The sequence below is a fragment of the Phascolarctos cinereus genome, unplaced genomic scaffold (assembly GCF_003287225.1).
Source record: "Phascolarctos cinereus isolate Bilbo 61053 unplaced genomic scaffold, phaCin_HiC Scaffold_4;HRSCAF=312, whole genome shotgun sequence".
Lineage (NCBI taxonomy): Eukaryota > Metazoa > Chordata > Mammalia > Diprotodontia > Phascolarctidae > Phascolarctos > Phascolarctos cinereus.
The window spans coordinates 478317736-478335645 of record NW_027555847.1 but is presented as its reverse complement, the minus strand read 5'-3'; the positions used below and the strand labels follow the sequence as shown (position 1 = coordinate 478335645).

General features: G+C 36.5%; 1 protein-coding gene across 2 annotated transcripts in view; it reads left to right on the top strand.

Moving 5' to 3' along the window:
* RP1 (RP1 axonemal microtubule associated) overlaps positions 1–17910 on the top strand; it is a 655430-nt gene that overhangs the window by 423414 nt on the left and 214106 nt on the right. For both annotated transcript variants that reach the window (XM_021005939.2, XM_078153415.1), the window contains one exon: positions 15880–16049. In XM_021005939.2, coding sequence (XP_020861598.1) covers positions 15880–16049 — 170 coding nt within the window. The remainder of the gene's footprint in view (positions 1–15879; positions 16050–17910) is intronic.

Genomic DNA, 17910 nt, shown 5'->3' with positions numbered 1-17910 from the left:
TTGTGACATACACACACACACACACACACACACACACACACACTTACTTTTTAAAAAAATCGTACCAGGAGATTGTCCTATCTTGCCCCACAGAAAGTTTCACCACACATTCTTTAACTTGGTGATGTTATTTGGGAGTTTGAACTCTTCCCTTTGTCTTTTCTCCTGAGCTCAAATTCTCTTGTTACATGATTTCCCTTGGCTGTTGGACTCACTTTAATTTACTATTCAACCTGTAAGTGATTTGGAGGCATCATCATCTCCAAGATTCCAGGTTGGATTTGCTCAACATTGGTTCTTAGAGAGAGAGGATGAAGGGAGGTGGGGTAGCAGATAGAGCACTGTGCCTAGAGTCAAGAAGACTTGAGTTCAAATCCAGACACTTACTAACTGTATAACCCTAGGCAAGTCCCTCAATTTACTCAACTGTAAAACAGGGATAATAATAGCACCTATCTTCCATTGTTGCTGGGAGGATAAAATTAGATAATCTTTGTAAAGTACTTAAAATGTAGTAAGCACTATATAAAGATAGCTATTATTAATATTATTATTAATTATTATTAGTAGTAGTAGTTGATGACTCAAATCAACTGATGTTAAAAAGCAAGTTGTTTCAGTGTCCAAGGCCTATCTATATTGCTATGCTTCTTTCTTCTGGGCATTTAGCAAAGTGCCTGGCACAGAAAAGGTACTGAATAAATGCTTGTTGATGCCTTCTTACTGTAACCCATCTGGTTCCTGAGAGTGAGCCAGGGTATTTGGTCACTCATCTCATTCCTTTACCTCAACTCCCATAAATATTCTGGTTGCTGATCATTTGCCCAAGCTTTCCCTAGCTCATCTTTCTCTGCTCTCTTGAATATGAGTACTCTCAATTTCTATCATTTGGTCTCTGGTTTTTGAATTATTGCTGTTCAGACACATATCTGATAAGCTTGTTAAAGGAGACATCCAGATAAAGTAGATAGAGCACTGATTTTGGAATCAGAGGTTGTAGTTTCCAGTAGTTTCTATCTCTACCTCTGATGCTTACTCTGCACCTGTGACCTTGGTCCAGTCATTTGACCTCCCTGTACCTTAGCTTTCTAATCTGTAATCTGAGAGAGTCATTCTAGATGATCCCAGGTCTTTTCTACTCTCAGATCTATGATTCTTTAATTTATCCTCAGTAGTTCTTCTGTCATCTTCTTGGTGAAAACCAGCTCTTGTCCTACTCCGTAATCTAGAAATAAATTAAATAAATTAAGTTAAAGTAAAATTCCTATCAGCAGAGAGTCACCAATGCTCCAGTGAGTAGCTCAGATTAATTTGGGATTTTGCTTCCATGTCAGGCATGATCCAGATGATAAAACAGCAATTTTCCCCAGTTTGGACACAGAAACATTCCCAGTGTTGCTTCCCTGGCTGCTGTTTGATTTCCGAGGTAGAGCCTTGGTCCCTTTAGTGTAATTTCTCTCCGACATCCCATTCCAATTATTCCAACCATCCTTTGAGTATGATCTTCAGGAGTTAGTCCCTGAGAGTCATACACTCTCTATCCCAACATATCCACTCATTTGGCATATCCATCACTTCCCCGTCATGTTGGCTTAACCACTCATTTAGTCAGTAAGTGTTTATTACATACTAGACACTGTCCTAAATGCTGGGATTATGACTAGAAGGAGAAATAAAGATAGTCACTGCCTTCAAAAAGTTTAATGGGAAGGAAAAGGAAAAGGAACAAATATTTATTAAGTGCCTACTACATACTAGACACTCTGCCGAGTGTTTTTTTTTAAATAAATATCTCATTTGATCCTTGCAACAACACTACAAGGTAGGTGCTATTATCATCTCTGTTTATAGTTGAGGAAGGTCAGTTAGGTGATACAGTAGATGGAGTGTTATGCCTGAAGTCAGGAAGACTCATTTTCCTGAGTTCAAATCTGGCCTCAGACATTCAGTAGCTGTATGACCCTAGGCAAGTCACTTAATCCTGTTTGCCTCACTTTTGTCATCTATAAAATGAGCTGGAGAAGGAAATGGCAAACCACTCCAGTATCTTTGCAAGAAAATCCCTAACAGTGTCACAAAGAGTCACATATGACTGAAATGACTGAACAACAGCAACATTAATTGAGGAAATTGAAAGAACTAATGGGAAAAGACAACATAAGAAGGAAAAAAACTAAAAAAGGAGGAGACAAAAGTACTTGGCTTGGGGTCCTTGTAGTGGAACTCTGGAGAGGAAAGAGACATGGCTGGCCTGGAAACATGCCTTCAATAGAGATTGTGACATTTAAAAAATTGAAGAGACATAGTTTCTGGATAATTAATAATTTTATTAATAATACTAGCATTTTATTAATAAAAGACGTCAGTGGCACTCTTGAATGCCAAAGACAATCATGGTTGTGGTCTCACAGCTTATATGCCCTTGGAAAAGTGGGTGTTCCAGAGGGTGGCAATCAACTTTGGTTGGTTAACAATTAATAAGAGAATGGGTATTACAATGAGAAGTAGGCTTAGTCCAATGAGGGGATTAGTGAGTGACATCATGTTACTCTGGGACAAAGAGACTATTTCTATGCCCAGACCATCCTCAGCCTTGGGTAATCTAGGACAAAGGATCTACCTCCACCAAAACTTGCTTGAGTAGAACACAATGGACAGTTCACCTTAGAGATTCCTTGTAAAGTTGGGTAGGGTTAGATCATAGCTCAGGAGAAAATTAGTTCAACCTTCAGAAACTGAGCTTTTGAAATGAGGACTTTAGAAAAAGAAGGAACTCTAGATCTCCCCAAATCATTAGTTATTAATAATAATTTATCTCAGGTTCTAAGAAGAACCATGCAATTAGAGGGAGAGGCTGCAAGGGTGGAGGATACTTCCAGTATGTGAATTCCAAGGCTGGAATGTGGCTTTAGGATGAAAAGCTGGGGCCTGGTAGAGTACTGACTGCAACTTGGAAAGAAAGGAGGTTTACTCAGAATATCTTTTGGAGACTTGAAGGCTAAAGTTTCAGTCAATCTGAAGCAGCATGGTATGTGGAGATTTCCCTGGGCTGGGATCCAGGAAAGACCTGGATTTCAAATCAACTTCTGTCACTTACTAACTATGGCCTATATAAGCCTCAACTCCTTCTTTTGCAAAATAAGGAGATATTGTAATAACTTTTATAATGACCATATAAAGTCAGAATTCAGGGAGATCAAATGAAAGTTGGAGAAATGATTCAGAATTGATCAGTATGCTGTGAGTGCCATTTTCTCCTTCACTCACCTTAAGATCCAAGAACTATGTATTTCAATGAGCTCAACTGAATTCTAGTTGCAAGTATATATACATTATTCATGTGAAATGTCTACTCTATGCCTGTGTCCCCCAGTTTCACAGTCCATATTAGCTTCATTCTGAAAACAATGATAATGACATCAAATTCAATTTTATGTAGGTGTGCCTTGGGTTCTCCACTAGTGAAAGTCCATCCCATATGGTAAACAATAGTTTCATCTCTAAATAATGAAATAGACTCAATTAGAATGAGAAAAAAATTCAATTTCATGATATTTTTCAATTCATCACATTCATATTTAACAAAATTATGCCTATGAAAGTGCTATGTGAGAAGGGCAGCTTGCTATCAATAGTTTCCTAGAGCTGGAATTTCCTGTGGGTTTTACAGAATAATAACAGCAACAGCAAACATTTTTAAAAAAATTCTCTAAGGTCTACAAAATGCTCTCTCTCTCTCCCTATTATATATATATATATATATATATATATATATATATATATATATATATATATATATATATATATATATAGTGTGTATGTGTGTGTGTGTATACATATATAATCTCATTTATTTCTTAACTGTCCTATGAGGTATATATATATATATATACATATATATATATATATATATATGTATGTATGTATGTATATATGTATATATATATATGTATGTATGTATGTATGTATGTGTGTATATATATATGTATAGATATGATGCAGAATTCAAACATCTTTCTGATTCCAAGTCTAGCACTCTATCCAAGTCTGACTGCTAGTGTGGGTTACAGTTTTTAACCAATGAGGAAGGGGAAACAGATCATCATAGGGGAGCAGCTTGAGGAAAGACGCAGAGGCAGAACCACAGAAACTTTCAAAGTCATATTTTGCCAAAGGCAGAGTCCCAAGTCCCTTAGAAAAATGTAAATAGAAATGGTATACTAACATGATGAATTTAGTCAGCTTATGTGAATCTGAATCAGCAGGGATCTCTTAGAACCTGAAAAATAGAATCACAAAGGCATATCCCTTTCCCTCTAGGAAGGTCACTACTTTGGAATATGTTTTCTTTCTTACCAGATACCACCATGAAACCTTTTACTTAATGGTACCAGTAATAAAAACCAGACCAAACCAAACCAAAAAAATGAAACAAGCAAACAAAAACCGCCACTACCACCATCAATGCCCTACCCCCCTGAAAAACAAAACAAAACAAAACAAAACCCTTGCAATCTGTGTATATTGAATGCTCAGGTTAGGAAGGAAGGAAGGAAGGAAAGGAAAGGAGGGAAGGAAAAAAAACATGGAGTATTTGCCCTTTATGTGTCAGGCACTTTGCAAATATTGTCTCATTTAACAGTCATAAAAAGCATAACAACCATAACTAATAACAACCACACTCCTTTATTATCTCCATTTTATAGCTGAGGAAATGGCAGCAGAGTAGTGATTAAGGGACTTGTCCATGGTCAAGCAGCTAGTAAGTATTCTTTTTTTATTTTTAGGCAATTGGGGTTAAGTGACTTGCCCAGGGTCACACAGCTAGTAATGTCAAGTGTTTGGTGTAAGGCCGGATTTGAACTCAGGTCTTCCTGACTTCAGGGCCGGTGCTTCATCCTCTGTGCCACCTAGCTGCCCAGCTAGTAAATATTTAAAGTAGGATTTGAACTCAGGTCTTCCTTACTCTAGTCTGAGCATTTTATCCATTGTTCCACCTAGCTGAGGACAATTAATGTCCCATCCATTCCTTTCTTGATTCTTTTCACACACAATTTGATTTCTTCCAACCAGGTAAATTCACTGCTTCGGGGCTTGGACCAGTAACCCAACCACTCCCTCTTCTGAATAAGATACCTCACATTTGTTGTACTTTGATGAGCAGTATCTGTAGCCTTATACCTATGGCAACCCTGAACTCCTGATTTCTTTTTATTTGCTTCTCCAAGACCTTCTTAAGCCTATACTTAAGTCAGCCTTCTCACTCCTGATCCAGAAATTATTTCCTCAGTTCTAATCTATAAACTGTTTCCTCAGTTCCTTATTCTTAATTCCAATAGCCTTGTAATGTCTGTTTCTCAGAGAATTTCTTATCTTCTCTGCCTCCTTTTTTAGAAGCCATCAGAGGATACTTCCAAGAAATTACTCTAGAGAAAAGGTCACCAACCTGCGTCTTCAAGAACCTATGCAAAGCAGACTTCCTAAAGCTTCTCTGGATTTTCTTAGTTACTTCCTTCTTTTCATCTGCTCAGCCAGGCTCTCCAACTACTTTGAGTCAGCAGTATGTTTTATTGCCTATTCTTGCTTCATTGTAGCTAATAATATGTATAATTGGGGTCAAGTGCATGACCCCATCAGCTTGCTGAGACAGTATCTTTATATAGAGGATGGTAGTCCTGGGAAAATTGAGAATACTTGGGAGGGAAATGCCTTGGAGACCCTAGAGTATGCATGAATTTATTCCAGATGGTTCCAGACAGACTGCCATGTGGTTGAGAAGAGACTTTTGTTCACTGGTTGCATAGCCAGAACTTTTAGTGTCTTCAAAATGGCCTAAGTCAGCTCTGGCTCTCTTTGTTGCAGTCATGTCTGGCGGGGGCATAGCAGGTATGTCCGGGCCAATTCTCTCTAAGTTGCTTGGGCTACATATCCCCTCAGGATTGCAGGGTGACTTTCAGGACTTAGAGTGACATTCTTCTCCACTGTCATTAGTGTTCTTCCCCGTTGTTAAAGAGTCAATGACTAGGACTCTAGTTACATTCAACAACTTGATGTTGGTTAGCTTTTATTGTTTTTTGTTTTTGTTTTTGTTTAGGCATTTGGGATTAAGTGATTTGCCCAGGATCACACAGCTAGTAAGTGTTAGGTTTTTTTTTTTGGTCTAACACCGGATTTGAACTCAGGTCCTCCTGACTTCAGAGCCAGTGCTCTATCCACTGCCCCACCTAGCTGCCCCTTAATTAGCTTTTAGAAAGGGATATTTACTTCAAAGTTATAAGAAGAACAAATATATAAATATTTTCCCCAGTACCTTGAACGTATAGTTCCCTCATAACACCTTAGTCCCTGAGGGTTAGGAGGCAGGCAAGGTTCACAATTTAGCTTCATTCTGACATAGAATTAGTCCCACCAAGTTCACATTCAAAGGCAGGTCCGCCGAGTAAGTCCTGCTGATCTGAGTTCCACTCCCCATCCTTCCTTGCTCCTGGGTGTTCAGGTCAACAATGCTGTTCTGGCTACAAAACTCAGCTTGGATTCTGACTGCCAGATTCTCTTTAAATCACATTATTCTGAGAATGGGTCCATAGGCTTTTCTAGTTCCATGGGTGCTGCAATAGAAAGTAACACAATCAAAAGACTGGATTGTCATTTCCAATTCTGCACATTGTTGGCTGGTTGTATGATCTCAGGCAACTCACTTGACCATTGTGGGTGTCATATCCCTTACTGATGAAATAAAGGACTTGGACCAGTTGGGAATTCTTAACTTGAGATTTGTGAACCAAGGGATCTCTGGATAGATTTCAGGAAATCCATGAATTTGGAAGAGGATACATATACATACTTACACACACACATACATACATACACAAAAACACATGTATGTATGTATGTATATATATGTATATATATACACACACACATATATATACATACGTATATATACACAGATTATATATATGCATATATAGAGATACAAACATATATATGCATATATATACATATATATCCTTTATTTTTAATAATCTTATGATGGAAACAACTTTTCCTTGAAACATTTGAAAACAAGATAACACATTTTAGTTGGAGTTATTATATGCTTTGTCTCACTTTCTAATAGATATGTTAGCTTGGAGCACACATTTGAAATGGAAAGGTATCTTCACAGCATGAATTTGGCAGAGACGTCACTCATTCACCGAGTTCATAGAATGTTCATAGTACAAGAAAACTAATGTGCTATTTACGCCGATTGTCTGCTTGGCACACAGATTCCCTCTATGATAATAATCCCAAGTGGTAACCTGGCTTTTGCTTGAATATTTCCAGGAATGAGGAACTTAGGCAGCCTGTTCCATTTTCTTAGATTTTCTTAATATTTTCTTAGAATTTTGAGTTGGTCTTTCTAATATGGCTCTATCAAGTCTTACTGGCAAATTAATTTACTTAACAATCTTAGTCATAGATGCCTGTTGATTTCAAGAGGTTTCTAATAGATAATCAGGCAGGAGTTTCAATACATCAAGTGTCTACTAGGTCCAGTTACACCAAGGAAATATATTTTTTAGAGTGTATGTTACACTTGGTAGGATTAAAGGGAAGTGGGAGAAAGCAGAACGGTCCACTTAGAGCAGGCCTTGACAATGCTGTGAAACTGTCCTTGTAATTTTATACTTAACAATACCTTAGGATGAGTTCTTTACTCCTCTTTGAGACACATTATGAATTAAGAAGATGTTATAAATGGGAGAGCACAGGAGTCATGTTTTCTAAAGGTACCATTATAATGACAAGAAAGACCTTATAGTATACTTCACTACAACCTTTTAAGAGAGAACAAAGTGATTTTAGGGCTTTAGAAAGAATAGAATTCTATGAAATTTCCAAGAAATCATTTATTCATGTTCTGATATGTCCTCTATTTTATAAAATAGAGAAAAAACTCCCAAATAAACTTCTTTTCAGAAAAAAAAGAATCCCACATAACAAAAATAATAGTTCCTCTTTATGTGGTGCTTTCAGGTTTACAAAGAACTGCCCTCACTATGACCCTGTGAATTAGGCCATGAAAGATCATAGTTGAAGAAATCATGTGATAAGGAATTGCTATTTGGAATATTCATGATGCATTATTTCATTTTCAGTCAAAATGCATTTTGTTTGCATTTCTGTCAGTTATTAAATGACTCCTTCTACTTCTTTACTACTGATTTAATGTATTTTCCAAAAAGATAATAAAAAGGAAAGATGGCTTGATACTAAAATTACTTGTCATATTAAAAAATCAGATTGTGAGTTTTCTCTATCCCTTCCTTTCCCCCTCCTGTCCTAGGTCAATAACAAGTTAACTACCAGAATCTCATTGTTACCACTAACCTTCAAAGTAGCTAACTAATGCAATTTGATTTGGGAGTACAAGGAGATGAGTAAGCAAAACAGACCACAGAAAGGGAAAACAACTACTTGTAATACATCTCACATCCATGAAAGGACATCTCATTTTTTAACAAAAAGAAAATGAAAAGAACAAAAAAGCAAAAATCATGTGTTTAGAATGTCAATCTCAGAATTTTTAGATTTTATAGACCATTTGGAATTGTTCTTGAGAATAAAATAATTTTAAATAGTTCATTAGAACAAAATAATTTACCTTGTGCAGCATCACAAAATAGCTTTCCTGAAGTATCAAAAGACACCACATCCTTGTCTTATAGTTACCAAATTCTTTCACGTACTCGAAAAGAAGATATTAAACAACTTGGGCTAAGGTTTCAGAGGCTTACCCCATCTACAGTTAGTTGTTCTAGAAATGAAGATAGTTTTCAGATTATAGGAATTCAGCCAGAAAAGAATCTCAGAGATTATGTACTACTCTCTTCATGTTGCAGTTGAGAAAATTAGGACTTAGGTAGGTCAAGTGACTAGCCTAAGGGCCTAAACTAAATCAAAGAGCCTTAGATTTGAGTCCATTCATTCTTACCTATGAAGTAGGTGGTGCAGACAAAATGTTAATAAAGCCAATTCTCTTTCTACTAAAATGTGTGCACTTACCAATAACGTGAGATTTACCAATTTAGGTGGTGAAAGAAGTAGGATATCATAAAATGATTGAGCTTGAGCTAGATGCAACCTCAGAGGTCTTGTCATACACAGGAGCATTGAGCTAGAGCTGGAAAGCACCATGCAGGCCACTTATTCCAACTTTTCATTTGCAGTGGAGTAAACTGGGGCCATTAGAAACTAAGTGACTTGCTCAATTGCACACAGTTGTTTGAAGGGTTGTCCTGTATAAGTGAGATTAGATTTATTCTCTTTGTTCTATAAGGGCCCAAAGGGCAAAATAATGAGCAATGAGGGGAAATAATAAAGTAGGTTAGGCTTGTTGTAAAAACTTTTCTCCTAAAAAGGTTAAAATTATTTAAAAAAATTAACAATTATGATTTTATTTGCAATGAGAGGCAGCATATTAAAAAGACCTGATCTCAGAGTGAGAACTAGATTCACATCCAGCATCTGACACATACAGTTTCTATGATCCTTGGTAAAGGAAAGTATTCATCAGTAGCTCCCTACAATGATAAAATCACAAAGCCAGTTAAAAACACAATGACAATTCCTCAACAATTTAAGTGACCCAAAAGTGGAAAGGAACTCCTTCAGGAATAGTGGACTCTGTCTCTTAGATATCTTCTTGCAGAGGCAAGGTGTCATTTGTCCAGGAAGTTATAGAAAGAATTCTTGGTCAAGTTAGACTTTAACTAGTGGCCACAAAGATCATTTCTAGCTCTTAAATTCCTCTCTGTCTGTCTGTCTGTCTGTCTGTCTGTCTGTCTCTCTCTCTCTCTCTCTCTCTCTCTCTCTCTTTTTCCTGAGAGTGTACATTTCTCTGAATCTCTAGGTCTATGATTAAGGAGGGGAAATTGGTAGCATTTTTGTAATGGTCAATAGGGTAGGATTTGATTATGTACAAATTTTCTATGATCTCATTGTGGGGTGAATTTCGGAAAAGTTTGGAAGTCTTGAGTGAGTTGCTAGAAACATTATGCTAAAAAAATTGTAAGTATTCATTTCATCATGGTAAAAACAGGCCTGGGAGAAGGATCCAAGTATAAGATAATGAAAAGATGAAAATTACAACCACCTTGAAAAAAGTTAATATCTGGACTATATAGACATGGAAAATAGGACCATGTTCCCTGAAAGCCAATATGTGTGACTTAAGAGTATTCATTTGATAAACATCACAGCAATTAACAGCTAAATAATAAGAGAAAAGGATATGTTACAGGTTTATTAGTCTGGTAAGCTTTGAGCTTACCTTCAATTTCATTGATGCAAAGGGATGAACTTTTTACTTATTTATTTATTTGTTTGTTTGATTTGGGGGGAAAACTTTTTGAGAGCAGAAAAGTTTGAATGGAGTAAGGAGCTGCCTAGATAATAAGAGTGACATTAACTGGAGCAAGAAAGTCTTTTGAAAGCAACAGTGACAGATACAGGCTAACTAAAATATAACTGTCTGCTCAATAAGGACCTAATTCTTAGAGCAGGAGGTCTTGAACTATTTTGTGTGATGCTATTTTTTGGCAGTCCAGTGAAACCTATAAGGTCCCTCTTGGAAGAGTGGTTTTTCTTGATATTTATAGAAGAAAATGTTAAATTTCAGTTAGAGGTTAGTGATAATAAATGTATTTTTTTTTCTCATCCAAGTTCACTAGATCCTTAAAATCTATCTAGAGACCCAGATTAAGGATACTTTTTGTTGTCCAGGTTCTTCATTTTGTAGATAAGGAATCTGAGGCCTAGAGAAGTCAAATGGTTCAGCCAATATCACACAACCAGACAATGGCCCGATAGGGATGATAGTCCAGTCTCTTGATTGTTTATTTTCTACTGTCACAGTCTTGGGATGGAAGGGATGGAAAGGGATGATGAGGACGAGAGTCAGCATCAGCTCTTACAGGTAATGACAAGCACCTATGATTGGCTGCCCTTCTCTGAAAGAAATTACCAATTTTCGTTGTACTGCACTGAACCTTGGCAACCTAATGATACATGCCATTTCCTTGTTACCTGCCAAATCCCTCACTCTTATGTCACCCCAAATCTGACTGCCTATTAATCATTTTTTGTTTTAAAATAGTTCAAAATAGCCAGAAGCATTTTTATTTCAGATGAAAGCAAGTATATTAATCTTAATACCTTCTTACTTTCCTGGACTCTGTCTGACCTCCTGTACCTTAGGTATCCTAAAAATATATCACCAAATTGCTTTACCCTGTGCATATAGAAATAACAATAAAGACAATAATGGTTTAAAATTTACATATTACTGGTCCATTTGTGAAATTGACTCCCATAGTTGTCTCAAAGGAAAAAGTTCCTGTGTATACTTTATTTCCTTTCAGAACAGAGCTTGGTTTCTCAGTACAACACATACTAAATGGCTAGGCTGTGGAATTGTTTGTTCCTTCTCTCCTTTGTAGACAAATCCAAATCACTTCCAGGTGCCAAGTATTTTCCTTTATTAAAAATAGTTTATTGAGAATGGGATATTTATGATAATGCAACGTCTTCAATATTAAAAACATGAGGTAATGTCTTCTGGCTCTATCTTCTCAACTCTGTTCCTTTTTGAATCTTCTGACCACCACACAAAGTCCCTCACTATGTGTATCCTCAGAAAATCTAATGAGGAGAGCTTCCAAGATATAGATGCTTAGAGCAGATTCATCAAACCACACAGATTAAAGACAAAATTACTCCAGCCTGTTACATATTTCCAAAAGAGCTCCTAAGCACCAAGAAGGGAGAAAATCTATGAAAAATAAGAATAACTGAAAAAAGAAAAAAGAAAATGATTGAAGGTAAAGTAGGAAAATTACCATCAAAAGGGTAAAGATAAATAACAACAAAAAGAAGGGAGCAGGGACATAGTTGCTTAAACATCACTTCAAAAATTTCTGCTTTCCATATCATCATCTCAGTATCTTGTATATACCAGGAAAATTAATCTTGTCTTCTGAAGCTGCTGAAATATGGATTATCCATTTCCCTCAGGAAATCCACCTTGTTAAAATAAATCATCACTGACTTTTTATACCAATCATGTTGTTTTTTTCATCTGATTACCATAAGACTTAGTGTATACTATATGTCGAGGTTCCTACATGTCTTAATCAACATGAAACATTCTAAATGTCCTTTTGAAAGCTTGGTTGTCAAGAGAGAATTTTGGGAAGAGGGCAGAGTAAGTCAGAAAATTTCGAGCTCTCAAGATTTTCTTCCACAAAAGAGAGAAAATAGAACCTCTGGGCCAATGTAGAGGGGTGAAATAAATAAGATTAGAGGTAGAACAGCCTTTGTGGGACAACTGGAGGAGATGTGAAGAAAAATCCCAAGACTGAGATTTTATCCCTGTGAAGAGTAAACACCTCCAGCCTAGCGACCATTAAACAAGAAGCAGAAAACCCTGGGGCTCGCTGAGTTGGGAGGCTGCCTTTACCTGAGCCACAGGAATTTTTACCCCCAGGACAGTGAAGCGGGTTGGGCATCTGAGCTGGGGAAAATGGAGGGAACCTCTGCTGATAAAGAACACCAGACCCAGCTGTGCTTTGGAGACATGGTGGGGCAAGAAGGAACTAGCACATGCCTGGTGAATACAGAAGCAGTGGGGTTTGGATGCCTCTGGCTGTGGGCAGTTACAGGAGGCTGGAGGTCTTGTTCTGAGTTCCAGGCCAGAGAGGAGAACTGAGGGAGGATCTGAAGCTGGAGGCACCACCCTGCATATGCCAGGACTAGAGGTGTTTACAAAAACCAAGCTATTACCAAAAAAATAAAACGAAATGCACAGGCAAAGGAGAAAGAATCCAACCATAGATGATTACTATGGGAATAGAGAAGAAGGGATTTCATCTTCATAGGAGGATAGTGAAGGAAAGAAACCCTCTTTTACCCCCAAAGGGTAATGTCAAATGGTCATCTGCCCAAAAAGAATTCACACAATAAATATAAAAAAAGACCTTAAAAATCAAATGAGGGATACTGAGGAAAAACTAAAAAAAAATCAAAATCTAAGGAAAACAAGATTATACAAAGAAAGTCAACCAATTAGAAAGGGAGATCCACAATCTTAAGGAAGAAAATGACTCCTTGAAAATCAGAATTGGGCAAGGGGAAGCCAGTGAAATTATAAGAGATCAAGAAATAATAGAACAAAATATAAAAAATGAAAAAAGTAGAAGAGCATGTGAAACATCTCATAAGAAAAACAACTGATCTGGAGAACAGGTCGAGAAGAGAAAACATAAGAATCATAAGACTACCTGAAAGCTATGATCAAAAAATGAATCTGGATACAATAATACAAGAAATAATTAAAGAAAATTGTCCTGAAGCATTAGAACAAGAGGGGAAAGTAGAAATAGAAAAAAACCCACTGATCACCTCCTGAAAGAGATTCTATGAGAAAAATCTACAGGAATATCATAGTCAAATTCCAAAAACCCCCAGCTCAAGAATAAAATATTGTGAGCAACAACAACAACAACAAAAAACAATTTACATCTGGTGGATCCACAATCAGAATCACACAAAGCCTAGCAGTGGAGACAGTAAAAGACCACACGTCTTGGAACACTATATATTGAAGAACAAAAGAACTGGGTCTCTAGCCAAAATATTATACCCAACAAAGCTAAACATAATTCTGAATGGAAAAAAAAAGACAATGAATTGTCAAACTCAGGATTTTGTTTAAAAAAAAACAGTACACAAACTGAAATTAATAGAAGATTTAACATACAAGAGCCAAGAGGAACATAAGGTGTATACCAAAGACTAATTACAAGGGACTATATAAGGACAGACTGTTTACTTTTTATGTATGCAAAAGGTAAAACGTGTGTCTAAGATTATTGTAAGTACTTGGGTAGTTCATAAGAAAGATTGGGGTAGAGCTGAGCATGATATGACTTCAATAAGTAAAACCAATTCAGGAACAGCTAAAAAAGAGTAATTATCTTTTGCAAATGAGATGCAAGAGGAAGAACTGATACAGAGGAATTAGATGGTGAGGAGGGCTGTTAGTTCTGGAAACCTACTTTCATTGGGATTGGGTTTAAGAGGGGAAAATACATATACATCTAGAAGAGTATAAAAGTTTTCTAAATTTAGAAAGAAATAAATACTGAAGATAGAGAGGGGGAAGAGGATAAGGGGGTGATCTTTAGAGGAGAAGGTGAGGAAATAGGTTAAAAGGATGTACAAAAGAGTTTAGATTTATGGGATTGGGAGGATAAGGGAGGGATCTTTGGGAGGGGTAGATTAAGTAAAAAGAGGGTAAGGTAGTGGGTAGAAGCAAAATAGAGGAGTCAGGAGGGATAGGAAATAAAAGATATGCACAAATGTAAAAACAAAGATTAGGAGTAGAATCTGTTAGGGAAAGTTTGTGTTTATAGATGTATTATGTGTATGTATATATGTATATGTGTGTGTATATATCTATATATAAATGTATCCACATTTAAGAAAAAAAGAACAAAAAAGTGTACAGCAGAGAATAAAGTTGAACTTATAAGGAAGCAAGGAAAAGATGGACACCTCTCAATACAACATGTAGTATTTATTATATAGATTTTCTTGAAATGGAAATTTATTCTATATATTTTTTTAATCTTCCCTTATGTTCTGCTGTGGACATGACATTGTTTTCTTTTCTTATTTTCTAAAATAAAAAAAAAAGAAATCTTGGTTGTCCCTCCCCCATCCCCCACTCCCCTGCCATTCCTTTGCATTTTTTCTCAAAGATCCAGTATTCTTTTTGTGGGAACTACATTTTTGCTCATCTCTTCACTGGCCATAATTCTTTTTGGTCTGGGGTGGGGGAAGGGGAAATGATCTTTTCTGCCCTTATTGTCAGGTAAAGGACTTTGGCCTTATAAGAATTGGGATTGTGATAGAAAGAGAGCCAGAAGGAAAAGCTAGGTGCAGTTAACATACCTTTCTCCACATATCTTTCCTTTCTCTGAAATTTCCTTCTCTGAACCTGCTTGACCAGTGCCTATTCTTTTCCTTAGCCTTTTACTTACCCATGGACCTCTTTTGTGGCCCTATCATGTCGTTCCTTGTATGTAACAGCTGAAAACATTTAGTACTGAGGATGATAGAGCCAACCATCTTTTTTTTTTCCCAACACATTGGACTAAATACCCTATTAGATACACCATCACTGAAACATTCTTTCACTGCCCAGAACTCACTTGCATGTGCTGTCTCCTGCTATGGTGTTTAAACACTTTGAGGGCAGGCATTCTTTTTACTTCTCTATTTTTATCTTCAATGTTTAACATGTGCTTGGCACATATGAAGTGCTTAATAATGTGATTTCATTAGATTGTGAGGTCTTATAAGCAGTGTTCATCATTACTTAGCTTGGCATGCTAAGCTTGCTGTCAAACATTTTTTCTTCCACTCTTTTCCTCCTCCTCTCCTTCCTCCTCCTCTACCCCTCCTCTTTCCCTTCCTCCTATCCTTCCTCCTATCCCCCTTGCTTTCCTCATCCCTCTCCCTTTTCTCTTCTCTTTCTTTTTCTCTGATCTTTGGGATGAATTGCCTCAATTGCCCAGTTTTCAAGGATCATTGCACTTTCAATTCTTCAATGTGAGTCTTAAGAAAGTTTTCAGTTATAGCACAATGTCTTTTTTCTGTTCCGTAGCTTTGGATACATCCTCAATGCTAAACATTGAAGGATGTAAAGGGTTATTGATTTATTCTCTCTTAACTTTGTGTGTTTGTTTTCAGTTTTGAAAAAATGATGAGTTGTAGGTAAAGCCCTAATTTTTTTTCCCCAATATTCAATACCATTTTTGGTTCATTTAGGTGGACAGTGGATCATACAATTGAAAACAGCTGAAGATTCTCCAGAAGCTGGAGAATATAAGAGGACACTGGTGATTTATGGTTCAAAGGGGAAAAGCAGGGACGTTCTCCTCTCACCAAGGAATCCAGGACAAGTGTATTTTCTTCCTGGAACTACAGATGAAATCCTTGTAAGTCACAAGAATATTATTTGTACTTTATAGCATAACAATAGCTCAAAGAGATAATTTTGTCATGATTACCAAGATGTGTATACTCCACAAAGAGGTCTGTAATTCAAATTTCTATCAGGCATTTTTATAAATGTTACATTCTCCCATTTGCTAATTTTTGTTTTAACCCTGCAACATTTTCCTATTGAAGAGAATGGTGATATCTGGTGTTCTCTCTCATTTAGTTCCTATGAATAAAAAAGTAAATGACATCCCTATGGATTTTTTACAGTTTGAAATTGTTTGCTTCACCTTAAGCCTGTGAGGGAGACAGTAGAATGTCACCCTTATTTCACAGATGAGGAAATTAAGACTCAGAATTATAAAGTGATTGTTTTAAGTTCCTAAGGGGTGATAATGACCAACCTAAGCATTTCAACTTCCAGTCTAGTGTTTTCTCTATCCATCCACCCATCCATTCATTCAACATGTACCTAGGATGTTTCCACTAGGTATTCTTTAACACATCTGACCGCCATCATCTATAGCATTTATTTAGTTCCTGTTGTGTGTGTGTATTCCTATGCTAGATGAGAAGCTAATTAGTTTCTTAATTACCTTTGCTTGCATTTCACAAGTAGAATTTATATATTAAGCAAAGAACTGAAGAGCTTTTGATAATAAGTGTATAAATTTATCTGCTTGAGGATTTGCAAACCACTTTCCTCATAGAAACATTCTATGGTAGTATAAGTAGTGTAGAGAATTATTGGGATTTATCATTTCCATTTTATAAATGAGAGAACTGAAGCTCAGGAAGTTTAAGCGACTACCCAAGGTCACATAGTAAATTTCAAAACCAGGATTGAAACCTAGATCTTGCTAACCACAAGGTCAGAAGGTAAATCAAAACAGCAGCATCTAATAAGAAAAAGGAAGTTGAATTTTTAGAGAGAGAGCTTTGGAACACATTCTAGTTAGATATAGTTCAATCAGTATGCTGTATTTTCCGCCATGTTTTCCCCCTCCTTATTTGTCAATTAATATTTGATTGGGCTTTGAATTTTCAACTCTAAAAAAAAGAATATGGGGGAAACTTAGAATATCACTTTTAAATTTGTGGGACAATGATGCTGTCATTATGAATAGTGGCTAATTGACTCAGATAGGAAGTAAACGATTGGCACTAATATAATCTTCAGGGATCAGTAATGTATTTTGCAAAGTTAAATTGTCTCTCAAAGCCTGTCTCTGGATGTGTGAAACCTTTTTAATGATATCTAATTGGATAGTTCTGAATAAGCTGGTAATCAAATGAGAAAGAATTGTAGCACAAAATAATATATTTGATGAAGCCATCTCTAATTCATTTGAGTTTACCTCAAAATAAAAATTATTTGGGTTGTTAATTAATTAGCTGCCATTAATATCAGGACCTTATTTTTTGGAATATCAGGTAATCTTTGACATCAATTCTATTAGATTGCATGACACCTTCACTCCATTTTTTTTTCCCTGAAAAGGAGTAGAATCAAGGAATGGAGAGATTAATTTATGAGGATATTAGTGTTTGATACAAGCCTTCCTTGTTTTGATTACTCTGATATTAAACCTCTGAAGTAAGAGAAGAGGTAATATGTAAGGACTGTAACCTTGGCACAAGGGGCAAAACAATGGAAGCAACCATAAGAGTGGTCATAGGATACTTTGATGGATCTACTCTCTTCTTGATATGGGCATTCTCTCCAATAATACAAATTACAAACCGACCATACTTCATCCTGTGTGAGTTTTGTTCATTTCCCCTTATAAATCCTACTTAGGGGACTCAAGTAAAGATTTGGGGGCCTTCTTTTGGCATTACCTGGAAATCAATGGA